We start from the raw sequence: 20,522 nt of genomic DNA on the forward strand, positions 1-20,522 counted from the left end.
GCCAGATATTTTCTTTATATAGGAGTATAAATTTTTCTAGTAACACTTAAAAAAGAGAGAAACATGGTTGATTTTGGTTTCAAAGTTTTTGGTTTATACACTCACCGTTTGATTCATGACGTGTGCAAACATTAAATTTCAGTTTTTGCATAATTGTCATTCACCCAACGCTGATAGTATATACACTGTCAATGCAGGAAAAATTTATTCTTTTTTAATATAATCATGCTATTAAAAATTGTTTGGATTGCTAAATTTTTCTAAAATATTTTTTTTGTTGCATCATAAACACATTTCTCAATCATTTTTTTTATTTTTTTCAGCCACCTTTTTATTTTACAAACATCAAATTGCAAAAATGTATTACAATATTATTTTAAAAGAATTTCCAAAGAATCTTCAACCCAAACAAACCAATCTATAGACCTTTAATAATATTTTTATAGTTTATTTTTTTCACCAATAATTTTTGTGTTTCCCCTTTGTCATGTAAAATGAGCAAGATATTTTCGTCTATCTAAAACCTTGTAATTATATAGATAAAACTTAACAAGACCTAAATCTATAAATATACAATAATTTTCATTTTTAAGTTAACAAAACTGATATTTTTAAATATTATTTGTCTTGAGTGGTTTTAGAGATAAACAAACAAATAAAGAGAAAAATAATATTAGGGAGTAAAGTACAAACTTGTTATATCTTAAAAAGATCTAACCTCTCTATAAATGTCTTTTAAACATTTCTGTTACAAAAGATTAAAATTGACTAACGGTTTAGGGAAGAAAACAAGAAAAAAATAACATTAAAAAATAAAGTGCAAAAAGAAATTTTAATGATTAACCTTATGACATGACAGCCTGACAAATTAGATCCGAGTTGAGATTTTTTAACACGATAATGGCAGGCCCAGACCTATTGGCCCAGACCTATTGGCACCAGTGTTATCAAGTCAATCATTAACCCCTTGTCACCCTGTGTACAAAATCATGACATGCCAAAAAGCCAAAAAAATAGGGTAAAAATGCGAGATACAAATGTGCAATGTTTGTCCTCCCTCGCAGCAAGTGGTTCAAGTGTCCCACATAGATCAGTGTTTGCTTTAACATCCACTTCGAGCTGTCACATCATTCTCATATGTAATTGAGGGAGCCACATTCCGAATATATAAAAATGATTTCAAAGAAAACCAGAAGCAAAATTTTAAAATTTGGTCCTCTATGTGGAACAAGCAAGAATCGCGACTCTACTAAAATCCGATATACAAGGGTTCTTTTGCTGAAGGAACATACAAAACTGAGAATGACAAAAAAGAAGCCATCTTGCATTTAAAAACAAGGATGTTGCTGCGGTATGTTTAGATGTCAAAACAGAGGTGTGGAAAGTTAAGGGAAAAGACATTCAAGCATTTTGGGCCACAAACGCTAGGGGAAGTGTGTTGGCCGGGCACGTGGAAAGGGCTTTTGTGACGTGCAACCGGAAGATGTATTGGGCATTGAAGGGGACTCCAACCGCGCATGTGAAATGTGGAGGGGGCGAAATTAAGCAACCGGGAAAGTGAGGGTTTATACGCGAAAGTATGGCAGGGAAAAAAAGGCGCGAAGCTTACTGGATAAGCTAAACAGTGTAGGCGTATTAGAAAGGAAGAAGCGCCAAAACTGGAGCAGGAGGAATAGCAGAAGATAGGGATTTGTTATGGAGCCGGCGGCAGAAATAGATGCTTCGGATATGCAGTGGGACGGTGAAGGAGAAAGCGAAAATGTAGTATCGCTAATGCATGAGAGTGGAACACCTTCAAATTTTAAAAGTTGCAGCAGTGAAAGGAAGGCCATTCGTCGGACGGCGGAAACAATGGTAGTATCGCTGATGCATGAGAGTGGAACACCTTTGAATTATAAAAGTTGCAGCAGTGAAAGGAAGGCCATTCGTCGGACGGCGGAAACAATGGTAAGCCACTCAACTCATTCCGTGAAGAATATGGTGGATTGGATCTCGGATGAGCAGCGGCAGGCTGTCAGAGAGTTTGGATTCGGGTCAATTTTGAATGTGAAGGGAGTAGAGGTTGACGAAGAAATGGTGAAGTGGCTGGTGGATAACTTTGATGTAGATCGGAGGACACTAAACGTTCATGGGTACTGTCTACAGGTGACAGCCGAGGATGTGGAATGTGTACTTGGTTTGAGCAGCCGTGGGAAAGATACTGAAAGCGAAAAGCGAAGGCAAGAGATGGATACAGAGTTGGAAAGAGAATTGAATATCAGAATAAATAGCGGTGAAATTGTAGTGGAGGAATTGAGGCACAGTATATGTAGTTTGCATAACGAAGGCTTAGAATTCAAAGTGAAGTTCGTACTGTTTGTTGTTGGTAGGTTGTTAGCACCAAGTTTGGACGACATAGTGAGCCGGGCTCTGGTGGCTGTAGTGGCTACAGAGAAGAATATGGAAAATTTGAACTGGTCGAAATTCATACTTGACAATTTGGTGAAGAGCTTTTGTGATAGAGACGGCAACGGAATAGCGGGATGCGCACTTTTCTTGATGGTATAAGAAAGACGCACCATTTTGTATTAGAGATAGGAATTGCTGGAATAATGAAATTAAACTTTGATAGAAAAGACCCGTAAATGATGGTAGGCGTTTTTGTCCGTGCAGATTTACTATTTGGAACGATTCTATATCGAGGGTGAGGACGAGTTTCGCAAGTTCCAGCCGAGAGGGCCGAGGCTAAGATTTTGGGGAAGGTACGAGATTAATGAAAGCATGCGAATATTGAGGAGGAATCACATATTTGAGGGGGAACAGGTAATGTAAAATCCTTTCGTGTGAATTGTTGTTGAAATTGCAATCAGCATTTTGTGACATTACTAGTAGTACAAAACTAAAGGCTTGTAGTGACAGGACAATGTGCAGTTTTACAATAACATAAGCTGTAGAGAAGACATTGATAGAAGACTGATTGAAATTGAATGTGGCAATAAAGATGTGAAGGATAGTATTGGTAGAATGGAAGCAATGATTGAATGTCGTTTTGAAAGGCTGAAGAGCATGTATGAAAGTGGAAGGGTGTGCAAAACAAACCGGGCACTTGGTGTGGAGGGTGAGTAGAAGGACGATTGGCGCGGTAATATTAAAAGAGGGAGTGAGTTACATAAATTTAGTCCTATAACGCCAGATGTTAAGTCCAAAAGCAGGAGTAAACATGATAGAGTCACTACGAATAGTACTGTAATGGGTGAAAAGAGTGCATCGAAAATTACAAAGTGAAGGAGTAGAAAGAGACTAAGGATGGACAATACGGAGAAGCCTGTGGGGGAAGACAAACAAAATAGAAAGCAAGGTAAAAGAATAAAGGTATGCATCGGTTTGTGCCAAGGTATTTCTAGCATTAGAAAAGTAAAGTATAAATTGTAGTTTTATGTACAGATGGATAGCAGTGTGATGAACAAGTGTCAAACGAAAATGGTTGCTTTATTTGCAAATGTGAGTATTCCAACGTTCCAGAATTACTAAAGTATGGAAAATTATAGACAATGAAAAATGACATATTGTTGTGGTAGCAGGAAACGAGGTTGGCATCTATCGGCGAAAAATTGAGTGAGGGACGAGCAAAAATACTGAAGTTCTTGTTTGACACTCAGCTGTCGTAAGGGTATGTACTGGATCATGGATTTGTTAAATCAACAGTTCTATTTTGTTGTATCCTTTATTTGCAATTGCAATGGGAAAGGGGACAGAAAAGTATTTGCAATTATAAGGTTGACTAAATATGTAGTATGATTATCCCCATAGGGGAGAGGGCATAGGAACAAAAATCTTGGAAGCAGTTAAAATTGATTTACAAGTGAGCATAAAACTTGCAATTTGTGTGCTGTCAATCATGCCAACTTATATAAAAAGCAAGGGTAGGTAACATGCTTGCATATAGAATAAAAGTTGAGTATTCCAAAAGTTTGAGAATGAAACTACAATGATAACTCAATGACCCTTATGGTGAGTACATAACCGCCTTAGGCTAACTCAATGACCGTAAGGACCGATTGAGTCATTGAAACCGTGATTGCTGGTTGTATTAGTCAGGAAGAGCGAACCTACTTTGGCCGTTTTAACTCGAGTCATTGAAAATGATGATATCAAGTTTGTAGATTATGAAACCGTAATACACATAGGAAAAAGATTAATGTACCATGTTGTAATGACAGGGAAGTACTGGTATCAATTAAGGGGCAGACAGCAAGTCGGGATGCAATGGGGTCCTTGCTTCCTGAAAAACCCATGGCATGTAATGTGAGTAAATCGAGGGATTGAAATTGGGTGGTGTTGTGTGGATTGTTTCATGGAGGACGAAGTGATGTGACTTGAGTTTGGTGCAGATAATCAATTGCTATTGTGCTATGAAAACAGCAAGGCAGCAAAGGCGTGCTGTAGATCAGTCAATGCGATGGTGATTCATGCCAACTTGGTTTCAGGTACAAGTGTTCGGCCAAAGTTGGGGGGTGTGAGTATGCACATTCATATTAAAATGTCATATTTTACTGTCGTGTTGTAACAAGAGATTTTAGAGTTCAACAAATCAGCAGACGAGCTGTACTGTACATATCTACAGGAATGTAAAGTATGAGGTAATATAAAAAAGTGTGAAAAGGTACGAGAAGCTGCCCTGTTATGTAGCATAATGGAATAGATACAGATTCCCATGATGATGACTAACTAACCGCTGCTATGCTTCAGATATTCGTGCCAATGTGGCACGATGAGCATTAGTATATGTGTGTGGTGGACATGGGAAGCGAAAAAGTATTAATTTATGATTCAATGAGAGGAGACGAGCAAACAGATATGAATAGGCGCAGCTCCGTGGAGACAATGGTAAACTAAGTTGGTTTGTCAAACATTTCATGAACACGACCATCACCTTTACAATTGGTGGCAGTAAACTTAAAATTGCATATGTTTTTCTTGTATGGCCCTCAGATTGAAAGGTTGGAAGCAGCGCTGACTTATGGTTTGGAGGGGCAGTATTCGTCATGCCTTTGGCTGTACAAAATAAAAGCTGCAGCCACATGTCCACAGCAACGGAATGCGCAAGCTGCATGTGCATAGGTTTGGAAGTTTTTTCCATAGTTCAGCAACGGTTGTCTAAATATGTGGTTATGGTTTGTAATGCAGATGGGATTGTGAGTTATTCATGCTGAAGTACATGGATATGTTATCAAGTGAAATTGGAAGATGAAAATGGAATCAGGTAAGGAAAAAGGAATGGCGTCGTGTGCTATAACAGTAAGTGTGTTTGCTTGCATTGGTTGCGAACGATGGAGATAGTAACAAATTTATCGGTGCAGTACAATTCGGAGCAGGAGCGGCGCAAAGTAGCACTGTCTTTGGTTCTGGATGATGCTAACGTTGTCCGTCATCAAATTATGCGGAAAGCAAACACGCACAGGAGGTTGGAGATGAATAAAGTTGAGGTTCGATGAAGGTGGCAAGATAGAGAGACAAAGTAGTGGCATTTTGTGGAAAGGGCCATGTAATAGGGGCTGTCATAGTCGGATGGACGTCGTCGTAGCCTAAAATGTAGAAGATGGAGACAGAGAGTCCAAAAGCTGCCATAGTAAGGCAAGCGGTTTGTGTGTATCTATGAGTTTCATTAGAGGAAGGGAAACCAAAGTTCAACCGAGCAAACTCGCCGGCGGTGGTGTGAGGAGACCTTGCCATGGGGGATAACGAGTACCACAATCTTCATGTGGTCGAGAGTTAAGAGAAGATTTGTGGTTGGTTATGACTAGCGTACAGTGATCCATGGTATGCAGTCATTAGAAATAAATGAAAAAGATTGAAATATTTGATTTGTGGTAATTAATAATTATCGCGTTTAAATTTATGTATCGTGAGAGTTTATGAATTAGGTGTCTTGATGTATCCGAAACAATTTGTGTTAACACGGAGTTTAAACCTGCAATAGGTTAGTTTCTTGCTTTGCATTCTATGCTAACGGGTAAATGGCACTCAAGTATAATATCGATCCGATTTTATCGAACAAATAAAGTGGCCATACATAGCTGGTGTTTTATTGCAAACCGTGTTCAATTAAATTTTATCCGATAAGTGAATTAGTAAGTATGGGATATTGGTACTCTGTTGTCATAGTGGAGGAAATCGATAAAGAGCCGGTGTTTTATTGGAAAAGGGGTTTTAGTAGAGAACTGATTTATTTTAATTTTATTCGATTAATAAATTGTTTTATGGAAAAGGGTACTATGTTCTTATATTGGAGAAAAGCCATAAACAGCTGGGGTTTTATTGGAAAATGAGTTATTATGTATTTTATCCGATAAATAAATCTATTAATGGAAAAATAGGTGCTTTGTTCTTATAATGGAGGAAGGTCATAAAGATCTGGTCTTTTATGGGAAAGTGATACATTACGGAAGTGACCACGATTTGGTTTATGAAATTATCCCAAAAAATTTAGAATTAGTTTATTTATTTATATAAATAATTATAATACATTGTATAATTGTACTAATATTTTTTATAATTATAGAGAATATTATATATTAATAAGTATAATTTTTAGTATACATTAGTATATTTGTAATAACAAATATAAGTACAATTATATAATATATTATTACTACATACACATATATATTATAAATATATGCACATATAATATACATTTATAAATATATATGTGGAATCTGAATGAGGTGAAGATTAACATTTGAGTAAAATTGGGCAAAGAGTTCAAGATGCAAGAAAAAAATAGCAACTTATTATTTGGAAACGCAACTTATTATTATTCACCTTGTAGGAATGTATATGCAATTGTTTTACAAATTTGTCTTGCTCAAATATTCTATTTATTGGAACAAGAAAACTAAACTTTGGACTTTGATTTAAAAATTGAAAGGGCAAATATGTAAAGTTGCATTCTCATAAAATTCTTTCTTTCCACATCTCTCGAACTCTCATATAAGGGAAAGATGTTTGTTTTCTTTTCTTTCGTTGAACTCCCAAACGAAATATGCAACTTTTCCTTTCTTTTCTAAGTTCTCTTCTTTTATCTTCTCTTCCTTCGTAAACTCCCAAAGCAACCTAACGCCGATATCTAAATTTTTGTTTAAGCGAAAGGGGTATTTAACCGTACATTCAGAAACCTAGTGCTCGCGCGTGACGGGGCAAAACAAGTTAAGAACCCTGTCGATTGTAGATACTGGTGGTCGGGACGAAGCTATCAAATATTGCATTTGTGTGAATTTAACAAAATTCTGCTGTTCTACGCAAACCAGACAGTGAAAAGCTATGGAAGTGGGTGTAATGAACAATAATTTAATGTTAACAATCATTTGAACACCAAACGAAGAGCACCACCACAGTTGTCTTGCTCTGCTACAAATTGCTTGCATACCCTGCACGTGTCTCTATACCCATGGCATATTTACAAGAATATAATAGCAGTATTTGCTACAGGAATCATAAAATCCAGGCAATTACATTTTCTGCATGAAACCGTTCAACAATAAACGCATCGCTTGCACTGTCTACACAAACACGACTCTGGGCAAACCACGAACTTCCCATGAAGTTTCTCCAGTTTCAATATTCCAATAATAGACAAAACCATTTTCTTCATGCAAGACAACCTTCCAGCCCGAAGTCACATCCCCAACAAGGGGTATGTCCAAGCTGCTGGGTATGTTACCTGTTTCGTCAAACCATTTGCATGATGGGAAACATCTGTGCCTGCGTCATATGCATCCCTTCAATAACGTATTCCAATTTGTCCAACGAATGCATCAATACATACCCACAAATATATTGTAAGTTCTCCAAGCCTGTCAGCAGCATAGACATCCCCATTCAAAAGTGAGGCAATTTTAAGCTCCTAGTCCAGCAGCTAATTTTTCCTATCGAATGACATATTCAAGCAGGGGTTAGCTAAAGGAATACATTACTCATACAGACTTCGTGTTGGTTAACAGATTCCATTGCTGGACTTTATTTTGGTACAGACGCAAAGCAAGGAGCCTAGCTCAATTAATGTCATCAGCGACGGCCCTTTGCAAACAAAAACAGAAGTAAGGGAAGAAAGTAATACCAACATATATGAATTAGACAGGCCCAGTGTCTCACTAAAGCACAAAAGTTTTGCTTGTGTGTCCCATCAGAAGAGAGGTTGTCTCCTTCCAATGGTTTGGAGAAGCTTCCGTACAGTGAACGGCCTATAAACTGATCTTCCTCATGCTTTCAAATTTTCCTTTTTTTCTTGGTCTGTGCATATGATCAGACGCAATTTTAGCTATCATAACGAGGTGTTGAACTTTTGTCAACATAGTCCTGAACATGAATGCATCTAAATACCTCTGGAGGATATATGTTTGGGGCTTCCCGTTTGCGCGTCACTTACTTTGCAGTGTTCTGCAGTCCAAGCTTGCTGATAACATTAACATAAAAGTTCCAATCCACACTGCCTTCTATTACGGGTGATTGTCCAAAACGGTTTCGCTTAATGAAATCTTGTACATTAGCAACACTGGCCAATTTCTTCAGGTGTCGTACAAAATCTCCTTCAGGATCTGCAAATAAGTTTTGTGTCAGGCCAATCTTTCACCATGTGCTTACCATAGCAAAAGCCACATTTCAAAGCCCTGCAGACTGCGTCTTACCCAAATAATTGTCTTCTACAGTGTAACATGTATAAGAGGTGGGAAGATGGCATTGTACGGCTGAAGAACGAGTAATATGGAAACAGTTAGCCTTGATCATGTTGTTTGTGCATACCGGAACATATACAACATAACGATCAGTGGGTATGGTGCACTTACAGAATTAAGGAAGGATTTATACGAAAAATCATCGACTAATATCGTGTTAGAGCTGTTGTACGACTTATATTCTCCCCACACACGTTTCAGGTCCTTAAACATCATCGTTTTGTCTGGATTTTCCCTAAGGCTGGTTTGTGTCATAGTGCACCGCGACTGATCCTGCACAATATTGATTGTTCCCGACTTTCATTTATTAGAAGTTTTACACACGGACTGACTACACACAATCGAAGTAATTTGTGAATGACATCTCACCCAAACAAATAACAGTCTCTGCTCCAAACGTTCATTCATTTTTTTGGATAGACTGTCCAACACTGGTTGAATGTTGTGGCTGCAGAAAACACAACTGTCTTGAATTCAGGGAATAACAGAAAAACTTGTGGACGTTCTAGTTAATGAAGTAATTCAAATATAGGTTGGTGGATACCGTAGCTTTGATGACCAAACAGCCACCTCAAAATATGACAGACAGACCTGCAAAAATTCAAAGCAATATGGTCTGAAGTTAAAGTCCCGATTTCTGGTCATCCTTGTAAATGCACTGCCCAGAAGCACTCCATTCAAATCAAGAATAAGAAACTTCTTTTTTGAATCATTAGCGGACGCAAGTTCTGGCGGGCTTTTTTTCACCCTTGTACCTTCGGCTAGGGAAAAATTGAAGGCATACAGCATTTCAGCACATGGATTTTGCATGTGAGATCCAATTTGAATGTCATAATGCGAAATCAAACAAGAGGAATTGAAAAGTGTAAAGCAAAGTTCTGGGGTCGAGGATTTATTACAATGTTGTGAGCAGCAGCCCTGCAATAATGGAATAGCTGGAGTAGAAAAGCAATTTGTGAATGCGATGGTCACGAGAAGATGCATCGGAACAGAGGTACATACACTTTTTATGGTTTCCTTTATACAATGATTAATTTCGTACCAATAATTTGCTACAGTCCTAAAGAATTTAAAATTTAATATTGCCTTCATATGCAACGAACCAATTACAGTAAAGGCGAGACATAATGTACCGTTCCCTGTTTCCTGATGGCCCACATCCTTGATAGCATCATCTTGCAAATGTCCTCTGGTTACAGCCTCATGTGTCTGTTTATTTTGTATTAGAAAAGCAGCATAAGCGAACGGGTCCGCAAGTTTACCCAAAGCGATCTCCCAGGCAATAAATTTTCTAGCAATGACAACATCAAACTGTACATACATTCAGAAACAATGTCAGACACAATAGAGTGAGCTTGCCACAAGGGATTGTCCATTTGTGCACTTACAAATTGTGGCCGACACCCCTTTGCCCAACATTGCGCAAACTTCAAAGTGAAAACCCCGCAACTCGCCGCGTCTGTCTGTTTTAGTTTGTGTTTTACAAGAATAAATGTCCAGGGTTGATTTTCGTGGAAAATTTCCATCAAAATCCATTCCTAAAAAAGGAAATAAATACAGCAAGTATCGAATGTTAGAAATATGTTACCTTTTTCGGAAATGAAGCTAAGGTATGCTTTTGAAGTTTACTCACCACAGATTGCATCAAACCTTGGTAGAAGGTTTTGTAATTGTCCATAGAATCAACAATGTACACTTGTTTGTCCTTGACATGTGCAATCATGAGCAACCAATAATTTGAATAAATGATTGGGAAAAAAATCTGCAATCGCATACAACAATCAATGTTGAATGTGTTAAAAGTTAAGGCATGTTAGGCTGAACCCAATTCCACTAACATGCAGCTGCTACTCATATTGTATAAGAATGTTAAGGCGAGAATGATAGCTAATGTTTACCTTTTCAGGATTTATCATGGAGTCGTCATTGCTTTGATCAACGAATGTCTTTTTAGTTGCGGGAGATATGCATGGATAGTCTAACACGCATTTCAGCTACAAGGAAGTGATTGAGAAGCAAGTATTAGGTCCACATTTTGCAAGGCACAACAGCACATACAATAATTATCGTTACGTACCCAAAACATAAGATTGAAGAAAACAAATTGCTTATATTCTTTCTGGAGTAAGTGAAGGTACTGGGTCACAACCTTCACAGAATGGAACAAATTCAAACATTCAACATTGAGTGGACAATTTTTAGCGACATTAGTGAACAAGGTAGGCCTGTGCAATCGCATAAAAAACTTACTTTGTCACTGAGACATGTCTCCTGAAGCATCACTTGCTCCAGTTCTTCTCTTCTAATATCAAAGAGATGCTGCCTATCTAGTGTACTGACACAGCTGTGAACAATGATTGACATGATTACAATAATCAGATAAAAGCGAGATCAGTGTTAGCCATTGACAATACCGATACTTTAACATACATCTGCGGGACGAGTTCTCTGACATGAAAGCATACGGCTTCTTTCAATTCATTAGGTGCTATGCCAGAAGCTTGTGGTAGACACTGGACAATAAAGATATTAGCATATATAAAGGGGATTACAGGAGAGCGCAAGAGCATGTCTTACATCTCGTAGAAATGGCAATGTCTCAAATCCGCAGTCCTTCACTTCGATGGCACCAACCCTTTGTAAAATTTGTGTCACTTTATCCGCAACCTAGTCATACAAATATTGAGTTATTCTCCTGTGTTGCCATCGAGAAGAAGAAACAAAAAGGAGTAAAATAACATTGTCACATACACTTGCTCCTTTTCTGGTTTGTTCAAATAGTATGACAACATCTTGAAGGTGTGCCTTTTCCCCCACAACCGGCAGCACCTCGACCCCAGCACACTCCCCCCTTATCCATCTCATTTATTTCTTCAACTTTTCTATTCGAGTCCCCAGTCTGCCCAATGACAGCATCAGAGGTATAGGATTTCTTCCACATCCAACCACCATCTTCAACTTTGAATGACAGTTTTTTGAAGTACGATACTTCCATTTTTTGGGCGTAAAATCCTTTGTCAACATGGTCAGCCAAGAATGGCACATTAAAGCGCCTAAAGAGCCTGGTCAGCAACATACCAAAAAGGAGATGTGTTCTCTTATTCTCTTGCTCTTAATCTTCCTAATCCTGTTGAGCATTGTTGCAATGATCAAATTGCCTATGTTGACGGGTTGTTTGTGTAACATATGCCACAATATAACTCTTTCTAATGCACTAACGGAAGTGATACTTTCGGTTTTGGGTAAAATGTTATGAGTTATTATCAGATGTAACAGCCGTGGCAACACTTTTATATACGGCGCATAAAACTTAGTTTTTTTCCCCATGTCTATAACTCTGTCACTATTTTGCCTAATCTCTCCAAGAAATTCTAGGTCATTGTACCCATTCACAGCAACCTTATCTACATTCTTTGCGCTAATCCGTTTATAGTCAACAGTGTATCCACTGTCAACCAACCCAAACTCTGAACACAAAACCTCAGTAGACAATTCCATGTCTACATTCCTAACCACTGAATGCAGAACAGACTTCTGCTTATTTGCCCTACAGTTAGCATAGAATTCCCTAACCATCGCATCATAGCACTTGTCATTATTTGTCAGCAAATTTAACAAATTTTTGGCATTCAGATATTCCGTGATATCGATACACTCACCAGCGAGACCTTCTACGTCGACCCACATGCCTGCATACACTGGAAGATTCATACAGGCCTCCATGTTACTGCCTATGCTTGCTCCGGGATGCGATTCAATTATTGAGTACTTTGAGCAACAGAGGAAGCGAATGCGATAAATCTACTTTTTTTTGGACCTTGCCGCCTAAAACTGTTCGAAATGCTCCAAATTTCAGAAGGGGGGGAAAGTTTTAACCGAAACTGTTCAGTGTGTTTACACAACAACGGAGCTTTTGATGGGTTTAACAGGAGAAACGATGAGAAGTTCAAGAAAGACAAGTTTTTTGTGGGATAATTGATCAGGCGGGAACGGGCGTGGAAGGGAGGCAAACCCGATTTAGTCAAACGAAAATTAATCCAATTCGGTATTGGAGCGTGTATTCCGAAGCGGGTTATGGCAAGCCAAATTACTTTGGCAGCAGATTACAATCTATTCATAATAACAAATGTAATTATGCTTTTATATAATTTATTAATATTATATACACATATATTATAAGGGATACTTTCAGAAACCTCCCCTGAATTACCCTATGGAAAAATCAGAAAATGGATAATTTATGGACAATAGCCAAAAAGAGCTGGCGTTTTATTCAAGAACTTGTTTATTTTCATTTAATCTGATAAATAAATTTATTTACGAAAAAATGGTACTCTTTTCTTATAATAAAGGAGAGCCATAAAGAGCAGGTCTATTATTGTAAATCGAGTTTATTTGCTATTTTATCCGATAAATATATTTATTTATGGAAAAAAGGGTATTCTGTTGTTATAATGGAGGAATGCCATAAAGAGCTGGTATTTTACGACAAAGTGATACTTTACAGACTGGGACCACGATTTGGATTATCAAATTATCCAAAGAAAATTTAGAATGAATTTGTTTATTTAATTAAGTCATTATTATATATATATTTATGTTATGCATTGTATAATTATACTAATATATTATATGACTATAAAGTATATTATATATTAATTAATATTTTTATAAATGTATATTATAAATATTGTTATAATATATATTTACATATTACTATTTATATATATTTATAAATGTATTTTATATGTGCATATAATTATAATATATATGTGTATATAGTAATATAATATTATATAATTATAATGATTCCTATTACTTATACGTATACTAATATATTAGCATAATTATATAATGCATTATATGAATATGTATAATAATTAATTAATTAAATTGACAAAATCATTCTAAATTTTCTTTGGATAATTTCATAAATCAAATCATGGTCTATTCAATATAGTATCACATTCTCTTAAAAGACAATTTCTTTATGACTTTCCTCCATTATAAGAACAGAGTACCCTTTTTTCCATAAGTAAATTTTTTTGCAGTATCTAATCTATCACCGTTTCGTATGTAGTTAGTAAACTTCTCACTTCAGTACAGTATCCGTCACGTAGATCATTGCTGAGGAGTTCCCTCTTTACCTTCTAACTATCATCCTTTATTCTTACATTTCATACACGTTTCTCTACAACGGCGTTTTGTTGAGTTTGCATATGTATGTAGTTTTGTACTGAAGGTACTTCGAGCGTGTATATGTACATTGGTAAATATAGAGCGTAACGAGCCCTGCAGACCACCGCCCAATCTCGTCCGACGCCCCTGAAAAACCAATCGTATTGCAGTGTGCTAATCTTTTGTTAACGCACCGGATTTTTAGAAAATCGTATACTAACTTCATTAATGATTCGAGAAAAAGTCAGAACATACAAGGGCCAAGATAAGCTATTTAGCTTTTCATACCAGTAATATTAAGAGAGTAAGAAGTAGCGGTCAATTCAGTTTCCGAACATAATTAATTTGTACACGATGGTGAAAATTTTGTACAGTCATAGGAGTTGTCAACATTCAATCTTACACACTAACGATAAGGCAGGGCAGCACAAATTGTTCCAATTTCTTCATCGCAAGCGCAGTCTTCACATGTACTCTCCTCCACTTCATCTGCATCCATAGGCCATGAAGATGTTTTCCTCTCATGTGTCATGGCAAAACAAATGGACGTTGGGTTTAGAAACACAAGATTCTTGACCCATATCATCCTCAGCAGCGCTAGCAAATTGTCACTGCAAAGTTTCACTCTGCCTTTCAGAATTCTAGATTTCTTGAGCAGTCTCAGACCTTTGCACTTTAACTCGTCCCTACCAACAAAGATGTAAATTATTCCCAATGCATATGCAGCATCGGCATGGCCTGAATTAGCAGCTTCTTCCACGCATTCCAATGCTGAGTCCTCATGCTTGTCCGTAAAAAAATCAACCTAAGCAGTGCCAAGGTTGATATTACAGTCTTGCGTAAAACTGAGTAACGAAAAAGTTAAAAGTGCAGGCGGAACAGTGGCGGCGGGACAACAATTATTTACTGGGGCCCAAAGCTGCAGTAACCTGTTGTAGGCCAATCTTTTGGGGATGAAGTGTGCTGACCAAAATCACAATGAATTTCAAATGAAAGAGATGATGTGAGCTTAGTCTACAAATTTTATAACTCAAGTATGCTTATGGAATGTTAGTTCATTACTATTCCATTTAAAACATTACCGAATTTTCCCATAACTATTGCGTCTTACGTTCCAAAGCAACCCAACTTGTCGTAACGTTGACCAGGAGTTATACCGTACATGACTAAATTGTTCATTACCAACTTCAAATGAAAAGGTAGAATATTCAAGGAACTGAGTTTTATCGGCCCGATGCTTACCACTCCTTTTCGATACAAGGCTTCTGGATTTTTGCTTTCTCTACAGTTCTTCAAGAATCTCGACACTTTGTGGTTTTTTTGCCACAGAACGATTTCAAACTTGTCGAGTGACACCCGCTGGTAAATGTTGTTTGCGTCCGAAACTTCGTAAAACAACTTACAGCTGCAAAATAATAGAAATGATCCATTAAACTAAAACGAAAAGCACAGAATGAAACAAGAATACGCCTCTTCCTGTTTGTATCATCGATAGCAGAACGAACCACAGTTTTGCTCGAAAAAGATCAGTGGATGAAGAAGATGCGACACGTGCAAGCACCTCGGATAGCACCTCGGTCGGAAGGGAGAGGATGGAGGTTCCTGAACTCCCTTTTTGTTCGTTGGCCATGACCGGTTAACTCCTTTTACTGAGCACAGTTGAGTGAATCCCTGAAAGTCCCAAGAATGGAGTAAACTTCAAACAACAACTACTTCCTCATAAAATCCAATAATGATTGATCAGGTGTAATATCCCGAATTCAATTTCATCCGACTAATTGTAGCATTCATTCGAACAGAAATGGGAAAGTGGCGACTTCTCCTGCAAATGACGCAACATTCTGTCGTCAAAAAACTGTCATCCGAAACATTTTTACAAACCAACCAACGTATGTGTCAATACGGTCAATTCATCCGAACCGTAACAATACACCGATAGAAAGGGAACATGAACAGTCCTAAAATAAAAAGGGTACATCGTAAATTTACGAGCGTTTATTGCATAGCAGATGAGGTTCCGCAGTGATAAACAGGGAGGGTTAGTTCGTACCTGTGGTCGTCAACCAACTCGTAAAAGTCGGTAGCACAGATTTGGCATACAGGTCGGGCGGGGTAAATGGCAAGCAAAAGGTCGCGTCCGATGCATATACTCCTGCCAGACCGACTCCTCGTATGCTGCCACGAACGTCATAACCCGAACCCATTAATTGAGTAGAGGCATAAAGAGCTGGTGTTGACTACTATTTGCGGTAAATGGCATAAAGAGCTGGTGTTTTTCCTCTGTAAGGCTTTTCTCTGAGTATTATTTTTTGTTATAAAACTAATAAAATGAAATACTATAATTGAATTGAAAACATACTAGGTTTGCTTTTGGCCGCTATTAAACCTTTTTCCCTATAAAGAGCTGGTATGTTTCCAAAAAAAATCCGAACCTTAACGTACTACAGAACATGCCACTTTATTTTTAAGAGCTGGTATACTATGTGTTGTTTGTTCAATTTTTCCTAAACCGTCATATATTTATTTTATGTGAAATAAAAACCATACTAGTTCTGTCTTGGCCAGTATTTGGTGTTATAAAGAGCTAGTATGTTGCCCATAAAAAGTTGGTACAAAACATATTAGTTTTCCTTTGGCCGCTATTTAACCCATTTTTTCTATAAAGAACTGGTATGTTTCTCATAAAAAGAAGGTACAACGTTTGCCATATAGAGCTGGTATGTCATGCGCTATTTCGTTTTCTTTTTTTAACTTTCACATATTCAATTTATGTTAAATACATAAATTTAACTTTCAAAAATTGGCGCCAAATTACTTCTTCTATTGCCGCCAGCAGTAATAATTTTTTAATCACCTTCATTACATATTAAATTTCTGTTATTCTCGTTAAATGTAATTACCAACCAGCTTTTGAAATTGTCAATTAGTTTACGTGAGTAAAATTTAAAAGCTGATATACTAATATTCGTTTTGTATAGGTTTCCTCTATTATGAGTTTCTTCCATTTAATTAGTTCTCACTCTCTTCCATTTAATTAGTTTAATTACTTACTTATTTTATGTTGAATAGATAACCTACTAGTTGCGTTAAAATTTGTGAAAATCGGCATTTTTCCTGGCACATCTGGTGCTTACAATTTTTTTTGTTGTACTTATAACCCCTCAACTTTAGTAATCATTCTAATAATTTATTCTTCTTTCAATCTTCTACCAATACAAGGACCAAAGGGGCATCCATGGAATAAAAATACCTTCTCACACATGAAAATAATATTGTAATTAGATTTGGACTGCGTTGTTACCAAAAACGCAATAGAGTAAGGGAGGTCAATGAAATTTCTGTTAAATGTCAGGGGATGCCAGTGAAATTTAAATCAACCTCAGGGGAGGTTTGTGAGATTATTCATATTTATTGTATTCGTTTCGAAACATCAACTATACATGATGGGAGACTCCAAGTACTCAACCAAGTAATAACCTCATTCGACACCCAAATAAGCAAACAAATGTATTGACTACTGTTGGCCAAAACCTATTCCCTCCAACCCCCAAATTCTTGTTACAGCCGCTGTCCGTCGACACCGTGGGAGCGCCGTATCCTTGTGTTTGCCAGAGATAAAGTTAGGCGGTGTCGCGGAGGAGATTAACCTTTGCGAATGGCTTCTTCGTCTTCAGCCGGGTCGGTCAATAGCACGGTCTGGCCTACATTATATTGCAATTGTGGTCGAAGCTGTGCAGTTCGTGTTGTCTGGAAGTTTGAAGCAAACAGGGGCCGCCACTACTATCGCTGCGCTAACGCCCTGGTATGTTCTTCGGTAGAACTGTTTCTTCCATTAATTTCGGATTGTTAAGGTAGTTGTATTGCAGAGGTCCTGTCGAACGTTCATTGGCTGGTGTGATGAGTTTGCACGAGCAACAGGGTTTGAAGTTCCCGATCCCGCCCCGTCAAGTACCGCCCCCGTCACTAATACACCCGCGGTGGAGGTGTCTGCCATCATAGCTGAACTGAGAAGCATGCAAACGAACGTGACGATTCTTAACATTGCTGTGGTAGCTGTGGTGGCGGTAGTTCTTGTTCCGGTTCTGAAACCGTGAATTAATGTGTTGGCGTTGATTGCATTCCCTCCAAACCCCCTTCTCCCATACAGTACTGGACTATGGTGTCCGTAAGGATAGAATGGCCATTAAGGCTCGTTTACAGCCTCTTGTATTTGTGGTTGCCACTGATGTGGCATTGCCTTTTGTCCATCTGTTGTCAACCGGTGGTTGCCGCATGTGCCACTGAGTTCGCCCAACCGGCGGAGTGTTACTGTTTAAATGGTGATTTTGCATTATATAACATATTAGGTTTCCGTATTTGGTTTTTTTTTTTACATTGTGCATTATGTGGTTTTTCGGCATGCCCTGTTCCCTTTGTCCCCCGAAATGTGTGTGCGAATGAGGTACTAGGGATCGTTGATTGATCGATGAACGTCATTAGTCACTGGAATGGCAATCGCTGCGTTGTTAAATATGAACTTCAGCTTAGCCAAGCAACTGAACAAGCTGAAGCTTATGTACAACCAATTGGGATGTGGCACAACATTGTTAGGTTTATGACAGCGAAATTTGTGGAGTTGAATGACGAAACAAGTTCTTACTTATATATTTGGATTTAAGTACCTCCGCTTACATATCTGACAAACGGTGCATTCCTAATTTTCAGGCCTTGCATATTGTCATCCCCTAACCCCTACCCTTCATACGCTAACAATCAAAACCATGCATGGTACGCTCAACAACAGCAAGGGCCATGAACAAAAAACCACCCACCATCCAAATATGATCTTCAACAAAAAAAATTAAAAGCACACCGCCGTACCTGCGAACCTTCACTCGAAACGCTTCACAATAAGACCAAACATAGGGTTTAAGAAGGCAACCGTGGTAGCTACCCTGAGAAAGCTGCGGTATTTTTTGCGCCGCACAGCGAGGAGAAGGCTGTCAATAGCATCTCTGTCTTCAAACGTGATCTCTACAGCTGATGGATTCCAGTAAATGGTTGCGGTGTGAAGGTTGTCCGCAATGGCAACGTTGCGTGTCATACTAGCGGGGTATCCCTATTCAGCCAAAAACTTTGTTACAGACCAGTCTTCAAAGTTGGCGCCAAAGAGGATCCAGACGTCGGTATGGAGCAGTGATTTTAGACTGAGGAAATGTGCAACAAATTCCTCCTTGCCCGCAAACCATGCATTGTAGGTCATGATGTAAAATGCATTTAGGTTCTGCATAAGGGGGAGTGGACGGCGGCACCACTTGACCAGCGACCGGAATACTTTCTCGTTCACAATGGGGTTGCGAACGGGGATGCAAGACACCAGCATCGACTGCGGAAACTCCGCTCCGGGAAACCTGTCTAATCGAACCAGGGCTTCCTCAACTATCCACTTCACTCCAATGTGGTGAAGTGGTAAGACCTCATCTTGAAAGTAGCCGACCATGCCTCCGTTGTTGAGGACATGTATTTCAGGAAGTCGTCCAAGTGCCATGTGTCAGTCTGGAAAAGGATTTTGGTACGAGGAGGCTGGTCGGTTCAGGGGTTAGAAAATGCAGAACGAAGCTTTTCTTTCGTCTAGTTACGTCTTACAGGTGGTAAAGAACTGAAGCAGCATGCAATAGCGAAGGTTGTTGTGCAAAACCAATGCGGAAGTGAATGGGCATGCAAGGAAGAAGTTTAGTTGTGGGAAGCTCTTATAGGATGAGATATGGATGACGGACCTGAGTTTAAATGGAGGAGCTTGTAGTGCATCGACTGAGTGGTTAAGAGCAGTTTGACCTCTCTCAGGCATCCTTTTGCGGACCACGGTTAACCAACCTAAGTTAGGTTAATGCGATAATAAGTCACAGCTGGCACTGCATCTAAATTTTTATTTGGAAAAATTAGAAGAACCAAATCGCATGCATATTTCTGAATTGCACTACTCCGCTGTAGAAGACCAGCTGTGGACGGGTTCGGCAGGAATATGAGAAGTACCCATTTCCGTAGACAGACATGTTTTTCCGAATACAATGATTTTTTCCAATAAAATACCAGCCTTTTATGTGTTTCCGGCATTACAACAACAGGGTACCCACCGAACCCATTTTAGTTGTGGGTCGAATAACAATGCAACCATTTTCGAAGAAATGACCAGCTGTTTACGGCATTCCTCCATTACAACCAATTATATACCCATTGTTCCATACACAACTTAATTTAAGGGATAAAACACAGATAATAGGTTTTCTGAATAAAACACCACATATTTTCAATAAATCCTCCGTTATAAGATGACGTTACTCATACACCACCAAATTATGTATTTGAGTTATAAAGTAAACCTTATCCACTTCAACATACGCTTTTATTGGGTTTGCTCTATTGTAATCGAAGTACCCATTTTTAGGTATCAATGCACATAAACAAAGACCGTTCCTAACCTAGGTTGAATGGGGCATAAAAAAGAGATTTTTAGCTCGGTTGGCGGGGTTATTCCCCAAGATGACAAGACTGGCGCCAGACTGACGGCAGTCTTGCTTATAGCACAAGATTTACAGCCTCGTGTACGGATGGACAGATATGTGAACGGTCATACGTCGATGGTGGCCCACC

At 38.4% G+C, this 20,522-nt stretch overlaps 1 protein-coding gene across 1 annotated transcript; it reads right to left on the bottom strand.

Moving 5' to 3' along the window:
• Positions 1–14,298: 14,298 nt before the first annotated feature.
• On the bottom strand, positions 14,299–15,522 carry LOC113739199 (putative F-box protein At1g67623). Its single transcript, XM_027266436.1, has 3 exons — positions 15,398–15,522; positions 15,135–15,297; positions 14,299–14,697 (listed from the first exon to the last, which is right to left on the bottom strand). Exons 1-3 carry the CDS (start codon positions 15,520–15,522, stop codon positions 14,299–14,301), a joined length of 687 nt encoding a protein of 228 aa, XP_027122237.1.
• Positions 15,523–20,522: the final 5,000 nt, after the last annotated feature.

This window comes from Coffea arabica, chromosome 4c (genome assembly GCF_036785885.1).
Source record: "Coffea arabica cultivar ET-39 chromosome 4c, Coffea Arabica ET-39 HiFi, whole genome shotgun sequence".
In the NCBI taxonomy this organism is placed as follows: Eukaryota; Viridiplantae; Streptophyta; class Magnoliopsida; order Gentianales; family Rubiaceae; genus Coffea; species Coffea arabica.